The 10892-nt window shown below is 28.1% G+C and overlaps 1 protein-coding gene across 1 annotated transcript; it reads right to left on the reverse strand.

The window, feature by feature from the left end:
* Nucleotides 1–4586: 4586 nt before the first annotated feature.
* MYO22 (cytochrome c oxidase subunit 1) lies at nt 4587–10529 on the reverse strand (the record flags this gene model as incomplete). The annotated part of the gene is made up of 1 exon (XM_012939665.1): nt 4587–10529. One exon carries the CDS (start codon nt 10527–10529, stop codon nt 4587–4589), a length of 5943 nt encoding a protein of 1980 aa, XP_012795119.1.
* Between the last annotated feature and the right edge of the window lie 363 nt (nt 10530–10892).

A 10892-nucleotide genomic window follows, 5' to 3' on the forward strand; every position in this document is an offset into this window, starting at 1 on the left:
GGTGGAGTGTTTTAATTTTCATGTGCACGGAAAGCATTAGATTCCTCAAAATCTGTGAAAACATACTATACTGATTGAAGTAGACTATTAGATTGCAGTTTGTTCGTCTAGATGTTACGTCTTAGCTTTGAATCCTGAAGGGTAACAGTCCTCAGCAATTTAAGCTCGTGAATAGGTGATGGTGAGTCATCTCTTTACTTGTTTTTCAATGATTCTATTGTTGATAATAGATTGTGGCTAAAACGTCTTCAAACTAATTCAATACAAGAAATAGATAAGAATCAAATATGACATTAGTAGTCCTAATATATTTTTTATTAAAAAACACTGAACCATGAAAACAAGTAGGACGAAAATATTCTGTTTTAAAGTGAAATGCATAGTGAAACATAACTTGAGAGCACTTATTTTAGCGCGAAATTCATTCATCCTCATGGCTAAATAGAATTTTATCATTAAAGCTGATTGGTTCGTGCAGAAAACCTAGTTAATCCTAACATTCAAGCGCAAATTCTAATCCTAATTCCTCATACTAATTTACAACCCTCTTTTGATCCTAGTGAATAGTGGGCATTTTCAGGGTCGTTTAAACATCGCTCAAGAGTCGTCCATAGACTACAATCTCACCATTTTGGAGATAAATGTGAAAATTGTCCATTTGAATAATTCAATGTTTATTTAAATCTAAATGGTTTTGTGGGAATTTCATAAGATTTTAAATTAATATTTCACCACTAGCAATTTTCATTGATGTACCATAATAAACCAAGATGAAATGAATGCTTTATTTGTCTTGAGTTAAGACTAACCGAGATACGAATATATATATATATATATATATATATATATATATATATATATATATATATATATATATATATTACAAATAGTTTAGATGTCAGTGTTATTCCAAGCTGTCTTTATCACTGTGAGGCCTTAACTTCTTGTATTCGAATCTGCTTCACGTTCGGAATGTGAGCTACCAGTTAATCCCCACTAATCATCTTCAAAAAGAATGTTCTCGAACATTAAAAAAAAATCGGTTAGTCACATGGCTTTGTAATTTTTCTTTTATAATTATTAAAAGTAATAAATTAGGGCCTTCAGAATAATTATCTCGGTAGAAATGTCTATCAGTGATTGGAATGCGTCGCACATACTTGTAGAGACAGGACATGCTAGCAAAATAATGCATCCGTAGGAATAATTTGGAGGAAAGCTAGGAGGGGCCAAACCATAAAGTGTATTAGTTCAGGAAGTTATTGACTAATGATCTGAGCCATATTGGTAGTTGTAGACTACCTTGTGTTTATTTTATGCTTGAGAGTGATAAGTCTTGCGGATTGAACGCTATATTCGTTTTCTAAGCTATTCTGTAACCCCCAAATTAGAACTATACAGTGACCTGAACACGAGAGAGAAGATGCAAAGTATGCGGATGTACTTTACTCCAAGGTTCATTTTAATATAGAAAATATAGGGTTTTTATATAATATTTTTCAATGTCCTTGGGTTGCTCGAAGATTCTGGAATGCTACTAAACATAGTCGCAGTATAACAATCAGTTAATCAGAACCTCTACATGTGACGTCTCAATTGCTTGATATTTTTGGCTAAGACTTCAAGTGAACGCTGATTGGATGAAACGCTTCTTAGTGTTTCCTGATCCTTGCTTGTCTTTTGCAAGAAATTTTCTGGATCACTCCAACAGAGAGGATTATTATTTTTGTATTTTCCTGAAATGGAATTTACAACTAGTAACTTATCTACTACCAATTGACCATAACTCATCGTCTACACTTGAGTCAGTCTACATTTAATTTTGTTAAACCCTTCAATTAACTTCTTTGGTAGACAGTGTCATTCAAACATTAGCAATTTTTAGATAACTTTGTTTAGTTATTATCGCTATGTCTGTACGAGTATAAATGCTTGATTACGTGTTACACCCTATATGAGTAACCCTCCTACTAGCTTGTGTCAGTTGCTTAAATAACTCGATGATAGACCATTTTCCGGTGATATATCAGCTTCTCAAATCCTATTATTTCATTCTACTCGTACTTGTATTTTGTTCATATGCGCTTTGTGTATTTGCAACTTTATTTGAGCTGTACGATAAACGATAATCAACCACAGCCAACACTTTATTATCTTCTAAAATTTGTACGCTCATGAGAGTTAACTAGTAATGGTTATCAGAACGATTGATATATATCCTGAAGATATTTCACTACATACTTTACTTATCTACTAATCTATTTTTCTGTCTGTATACGAAAAAGAAACAACTTATAGTGTCGGTTATAATGTTAAGTCCATATACCTTATTCTAGCTTTCGGACAGGCCAATCTATTCATTCTGCTTGAGTCATAGTTTTACTTTGTTGATTATTCGCTTATCAATCTTAACTGTTTTTATATGAGCGCATATGTGTGTGTACATTTCTTATCCTATTCATCACATGTCTGTAACTGATTTTTGTGTGACTATAAATATTAATTAACGCTTGACTAAGTGGAGTTGGCTTACCCTCCATCTCTATTGAGCGTCGTTTTGCTTCTCTTTATTCCATTCGCTTTATATGCAAAATATATGTATTCAAAAGACCATTCTCGTATTTGACTTATTTAATTCTGTTACTGACTAACGCTATTTAGGTCGATGATTATATACGAGGATAGGTGACATATATAGATTTCAATAACAATCATTCATATGATATACTTGAAGTCAGAACTCGGGCCGCCAAAGTGGAGAGCGCGTCGACAACATCGTCCGATCTAAACGGCGACAAAATAAAGGGCCCCACTAAAAACTAAATATTGTAAATTATACAATCATAACACTTGGTTAAGTCCTACCTTTTTTGTCTATCATTTATCCCATCTGAATGTAATCAGATAGATACTAAATATCTTTCTAACTAGTTAGTCACATGACCGTTTGTCTTTGTTCTCAAAAATCTTTGTTTAATTATATATATAATCAACCGTTTATCAATTCTTATTTAATATCGATACTTTTTTCAATTATTTCTTATTAATTTAGATACAATACAATACACATGTCAAAACAGTTCTACTATACAGGGTGGAAACCTGGAGAACTACGAAAGCCATCATCTAGAAGATACAAGTATTTATTAACAGTTGTCTACTAAAAGTACTTCGGATCCGTTGGCCAGACACTATCAGCACCAACCTATTGAGGGAGAAAACAAACCAGATTCCAATGGAGGAAGAAGCGCTGGAAATGAATAGGACACATGTTAAGGAAAGCACCCAACTGTGTCACAAGGCAAGCCCTCACATGGAATCCTCAAGGCCAAAGGGAAAGAGGAAGACCACAGAATACATTACGTCAAGAAAAGGAGACAGACATGAGAAAAATGAACAAAAATTGGACAGAACTCGAAATGAAGGCTCATGACAGAGTGGGTTGGAGAATGCTGGTCAGCATCCTGTACTACATTGGGAGTAACAGGCGTAATTAAGTAACTAAGTACTTTAGATACAATTTACAATCAACCATAAAATTCATTAAACTAGTACTTTTGTTTTTTTTTAATTGTGTGATGAAATTAGTTGACACTAAATTTTTCTTTTTAAATAAATGAAATTCATAAGTCAATAAATAAAATACTTATTTATTTAGTGAGTTATTTACATTGTTCTAGAAAAGTTGTTTGTACAAACAAGACAAAACAAAATGAGACTTTCATTAATTAATTAATCAATAAAGAGTAATTTGTTATTTAATTGATTCCTTTTTACAAAAATATGATTATTTCTATTTTGTAAGGAATGAAATCATTCATCATTAGAAATGTGTTTATTTTTTCGTTCTAAAAAATATGTTTTTTTAAATTATATTCTATTAAATTGTTATTAAATAAAAACTAAATATAAACATTAAAACTTGTAATGTTCCTTAATGTTTCCTTTTAATATAAATAAACAACAATTGATCATCTAAGCAATAATGACTATAAATAAAAAGTAAGATTGCAACAATTTGAAAAATAAAAATAAAAAAACATCATTAGGGAAACAGAAAACTTGATAAAATGTATATACGTATGTGGATTTGTGCGTGTATGATAGTGAAAATAGAAGAAAGGAGATTGATCAAAGAGAAGGAGTCAATAAAAAAAAAGTTTAATTGTATGTACAGAAACTAGAAGTGTTAATCTTTTACAAATAAAAGAATTTATAAATGGAATGAATAAACAGTTTGGTTAATATATATGTACACAAATGTATTTCTAAAAGATATGTACGAATATATATATATATATATAATAAGCAATGGTGATTTCTTTATAAAAATGGTAATAAAATGACTAAAAAAAAAATAAATTTTTATACAAATCACACCATACAAACATTGATAATTTACTTTTTATTTAATCGTCTGTAATAATAATAATATACACCTATAAGAGATTTGATTTAATCTTTTAATGATTTGTATTGATAAAATTATTTTATCTCCATAGTAACCAATTTATTTTAAAATTTCAATCGTCAATTTATTCTTACATACAATAACCCTTTTTTTTCTCATGTATATGATCTTTTTTTCAAGTGATCTCAGATTTCTGTTGAATATTTATTAAAAATGTAAGTACATTCGTTAAATCCATTACAGCATGTAAATCAGTTAGAAAAAATCTTAACTTTTTCACTGTTATACTTTGATGTGTATTTAATAATTTCCATTCTTTATTATTTTTATTATAATAATATGGTTGATGTTGAGTTATATTTCTTTGGTTACTATTTACAAAATTTGATGATGATGATAATGATAATGAAGTGAATGGATAATAATTAGTATCTTTGATTTGATCTATATATTGTTTTGATAAAACATCATAATTGATCATATGTTTAGATGTTGTTCCATATTGTTCCGATGGATTTGTATATTCCATATAAACAAGAAAAAATATTCCATTCTTTTGACTACCATATGCTATAATATTTTTATATAATATTGATTTTAAACAATAAATTTGATTTGATCCTAATAGATTTATTTGATTTAATATTTCTAAATTTGTTAATTGAAATGTACCACATGTTAATAAATTAATTTTATCTTCTTGTGGTACAATCCATATTAATTGATTATCATGTATTGATATTAAATTATTCACACGAGCAATATAGGCTGAACATGAAAATCGATAAGGATATAAACGTTTTAAATGTTTTAAATAATTAAAACATGCATAAAATGTAGCTAAATCTATTTGATTTTCATGATCCGGTTTATGATTATTATCATCATTTTTATTATTCATATTGATATTACATTTATTGAAATGAGATTTTGTATTGAATGAACATTTAGTTAATTTTGTCCAACGATCTAATATGATTAATTTGATCTGTATAAATGATTGTGAATCAGTTGGATCATTATTATTATTATTATCATTACAGGATAACCAATGAATAGGAAAATAACTTTTTAATAATTCAGTAAATGTTATTTGTTCATGACGTTTTTGTAATTCAGAATAATCATAATAATCCGCACGACATAAATAAACAATTAAATCAATAAAATCAATACCACGTATTGGTATTTGATAATTATTTGCTAAAATATTTGCATGTAATTGATGTACTATAAAATTTAATAAAAATATATTTGATTTATTCAATATTAAATGACGTAGAATTTTCCATGTAAATGTTTGTACTTTAAATAAAAGTTTAATTGTAATTTGATCAATTCTAATTGAATTGATTTGTTGTTGTGGTTGTTGTTGTTCTTGTTTTTGTTTTGATTTATTATTAGTTAATAAATGTTCTAATGTAAATTGTTCATGTATAGAAATGATATCACATATTTTCCATTGTGGATTTAAATAAATGTGTTTTGATTCTATAACTGATTCACCTAAACATAAATATATACCAAATAGAATTGTATGTTTACAACTGACTTCATGAAATCCAAGTTTTTCAATAATTTGCATTTGTAAATCTTGTATTGTAGAACTACCATGAAAGTTGACCACTTCATAATTGGATCCAAATGGTAAGTAAATTGGTAATGAGAAAGGATATACATGTATGTAAGGATTACGTATGGATATAGTGAACACTTCTAAAACTGATGGATATTGATCGCGACCACCATATAGTTTAGTTCGGTTTAATGTATCATGACAAAATGCTGCATAGCCAGCAATTTCTGTGAAATATCTAGTTTTCAATTGTACACCTTCTGATTTCCCTTTCTCATATGGATCAATTTCATTGGATAATCCTGTTGATGAAATTAAACGTATTGGATCCATATATAATTTGAAAACTTGTTGAAGACATTCTACAACTGGATCGGATGGTAACATAAATGTTAAAAATAAACATAGACATTCCCAGATTGCTATAGAAGGCCACCAATGTTCTGGTTTCCGATTATGATTCAAATTCGTTAATGGTATAATCAACTTAGCTATCGGTGATGATGTTAATTGAGATATAACTTCAGGTAATGATTGTTTATACCGATTCCCAATTTGAAGATGAAAAGTACTCCCTTCATTCTGTTTAAAATTATTACAATATTTCAAATGACTAGTGATAAGATTTGATTCATCTGTTAATTCTTGACTTTTAGTACATGTAAGTATTGCAAAAGTACGTTTTATAATTTTATTTTTAAATAAAATTATATAAGCATCTTTTGGTATTTGTTTTGTATGTATACCAGCAAAAATTACTTGTTTAATTAATTGTAAATAAAGTTCATCTTTTAATATGGGATATTTTAAACAAAAGTATACTATTTGTTTCATAATTAAATATTTTAATGTTAACCATTGTGAACTATTGATTAAACAGTTTAATGGTATTTCTATAGAATGTAAATTTGAATTGTCAATTAAATCAATTTGTGGATGACAAAGAAATAGTAAATGATTAAATAATCGTAAACTAATCTCGGTGTATTCAATTGATATGGTTTTTGAAATAGGCTCTTTAATTGAAACAATAGAATGATATAAATTATTTATATGTGATGAATTTACTAGTTGTTTCCACATTTCTCGAATATTTTCAAATAATTTAATGGATGGTGATGTTGATGATGATAACGGTGACTTTTGTATGTCACTAGAATCAATAATTGTGGGAGAGTGTAATGTCGCCCGAATTAAACTATCTCTCCACTGTTCACATTCTTCAACTGTAGGACATAATAAATAAATAGGTTCATGTTCTGGTGTCCATATTTTAATTGTTTGTTGTCGTTCTTGATTTAATTTTGAACAATTTAAACTAATCAAAAGGGAATCTGAATCTGAACTAGATGTAAGTAATTGGCCAGAATCATGAAAATCTGTGGATATATTGCATGGTTTATTTGTTCTTTGTGTTACACCGCTTTCTAGGCTAGATGTTTGATTGCTAATTAAATGTATGTATGAATTTTTCAAATTTTTGCAACCAACTGGGACTGTACTCTGTGGACTTAATGAATAAATCAAATAGAAACCGGCTAGACGACACCAAAACCATGCAATCTGACCTTTTCTCACACGTTTCAACCAACCCTCTTTAATAATTTGTGATTTATATTTATTCAGTATCTGTTCAGCTTCATTGATTCGAAGCATATTTTTTATCAAACTTAACCACTTCGTTGTTTCTTGGCTAGTTACACCGCGTAGTCGATACACTTTCTTATTATGTAATATCAATTCAAAATATTTTTCTACACGAATTTTGGGCATACTTCCAATATGTGTAAATTTACGTGAAACTGGTGCACTAACATTTGGACGTGTTTCTATATTATTACGTGTAGTCGATGCTGTCGCTGTTGTTGCTGATTCAGATGATAATAATAATAATGAATCATTCTTAAGTAAACTTGAACACATCAATTGATTTATTGATGTTGACATATTCGTTGGACGACGTACATTATGAATATCAGTGTAAAGAATAACTTTTTTCGGTTGATTGATTGTTGTAGATTGATTCAATGTGATAATTGGTTGACATTGATGAAGAAATAAACCTTTCGATGTAAGTATACACCAATAATGATGCCATATTTTCAAATGATTATTTAATTTTAATAAAACACCAGAATAATTTTCACAAATTGATAATTTATTTTCATCATTTAAAATTGATAAATTATCAAATAAATTTGATTGTTTTAATAAATTTGTTTGATATGATTCAAATGTATTGGATTTTAAATTATATAAATCATTTGATAAATTTTCAAATTGTTTTATTGATTTTATTGATAATGAATCAATTGGTTTGTTTAAATTGATCGTTAAACATTGATTCAAATCAATAGTTTGATGTATACTTGGCTCAGAATTCGTTTCACTTGATTGATCATAATTGATTGTAATACATTCATTGGTTTGTTTTATTAGTATAGGCATTAAATGAATTAAATTTAATTTAATATTTTGTAATAAATATGCAACTCCTGAAATACATGTGAATACTTCAATAGATTTAATACATTTTGAAAGATATTTTAAAGCTAATTGATTTTTTTCATCAGCTAATAAATAATTTAAATCAATACAAAATGATGTTTCTAAATTGGTATTTAAAAAATCATTTATTGATCCTATAGTTAATTGTGTATATGGTAATTGATCTTCTGATGATAATGATGATGACTCAATCATCGTCATTTGTTTACAAGATAAACTATTAATTGGAACATTGTATATTGATTGATCCATATTTGAAAAGATGTTATGTTTTGTAGGTTGTACATTTTGTTGTATTGATTTTTTTAGATAAGGTATTACACTATATTTAATCGATTGATTATCATTTAAACTAGTTATTTCAATATTTTTAGTATGAGATAATGATTTTAATAAATTATCATCAATTTTTTCAATTTGATTAATTGAACTACTTGTATCACTGAATCGTATACATTCTTTCGGTTCATATAAGTGTTTTCTTGATATGTGAATTTTTGGTGGACCATTAATCAGGTTATTTTTGTTTATAGAAATCATACTGTTTTTATTCTGTGATTGTGGTGTATTTGAATTAAAAGTAGTTGGATTAGAAGCTTCAGAAATATCAGATCCTCTCTTGTTTGAATTATTTTGTTGGTGAATACTTTTACATATTCCACCTGGATATAGTGTAGAAATAATGGTTGAATCAAGTATTCTATTGATTTTTGAAGAGAGTTTTGATGCTGTTGTATAATCCTTCATCGATTTTAAGAAATCGCTTTTAGACATCCAATTTTTCGAGGTAACTGGTGAAACTGGTAAGGATGTAGACTGATAATGCATGTTATTATAGTAATTTAAGTTAATCACTTGTTCATTATCATGTATTCTGTTGTTATTGATTATCATAGAATCACTTGATGAGTTATACGATTCAACAGAAAGTGAACTAGATAATCTTTCGTTACGTGTTACGATAACTCGTTTCATACGAGATGATAATGTTCTTCGTTGAATGCCAGATTTCGGTGATGGACTAATCGATGATGAGCTAGTGTTATAGTAACTTTCACTATTGTTATCGTTATCATCATAATGTACTCGTTCATCCGGTCTGTAAATCATTAATTCCTCAGGTGAAAGTGATGAACATTCTTTAGACTGTTTTATTTCTTTCCCAAATTTCATAAATGATTGTCGATTATCAGCTTCATTTTGATTCGTCACGCTGTGTTTTCTATGTGTTGATTGTTCAGTGATTATTTGATTTGCGTTACACTTATTATCATGAGTTAATGTTTTTTGTTCAGTGTAAAATAATTCTGATAGATCTGAATCATTTACATCATTCACAAGATTTTTATTTAAACATATATCATCATAAGCATCGGATAAGCTTGAATATTCACCTAAACTAAATCCACTTAATGATTCGAGTAAACTTCTATCTGTCAAATCATCACAACAAGCGATTGGTGCATGTTTCAATAATAATTTTTCATCATACCGATGATTATAACCTTTCTCTTCAACTAATGATTGTTCATTCTGGTTAACAGATGACAATGATTGATTTCGCTGTTGTTCTTCACCTCTGTTTTCATTATTTAAATGTTCATTTTTTTTAATAGTTTGATCTGTTGTCAACCGTTTAAGAATATGAGCCAATTGATGTTCAAGACTAATTTTCTCTTTTTCCAATCTTTGATTACGTACTTCTAATTGATGAAGATGAGCAACCATTGCAGCATTTAAACTTTTATTCTTACTCTGTTGTATTTCAGAAGGAACAATATCATGTGTTGTATTAATTCTAGCATATTCCATTGTACAACCACTTGTACTTAATGTTGTTGCAGTCGTTATCTGGATACGTTGTAAATTGTGACCCAATGAAGAGATAATAGGATTTGATAAAATTTTCGAATGATAATCATTAATATTGTTCTTATTTTGTTTATTATATATTCCAAACTGTTGTTTATCATGTAATAAATCATGTTGACAAGTGTCATTGTCATTATTAGATTGTGAATAATTTGTAGACATTCGTTTTTGTTCAATGTCAAACTATACTAATTCATTATTAATCCATTTAAAATCAAATGGAAATACCATAAAAATACACCGGTGCCCTTTTTAGTTCGTTAGTTTATGTGTCATGTACAAATATTTATATTTATGTATGTATTATATACATATATATATATATATATATATATATATGTGGTAAAGATCCACTGATTACTTGTACTTAATTAAAAATCCATTTTCCAAGAAGACATTTTCGTGGAATCCTTTATGGCCTTCATAATATTTTGTCATTTATAAAACAGGAGATATTATCATAGTTGTGTATTGAACTATGATGTATGTGTGTGTTTGTCTTTAATTTTCTTCTTGATGAAAGAG

Source organism: Schistosoma haematobium, chromosome ZW (assembly GCF_000699445.3).
Source record: "Schistosoma haematobium chromosome ZW, whole genome shotgun sequence".
In the NCBI taxonomy this organism is placed as follows: Eukaryota; Metazoa; Platyhelminthes; class Trematoda; order Strigeidida; family Schistosomatidae; genus Schistosoma; species Schistosoma haematobium.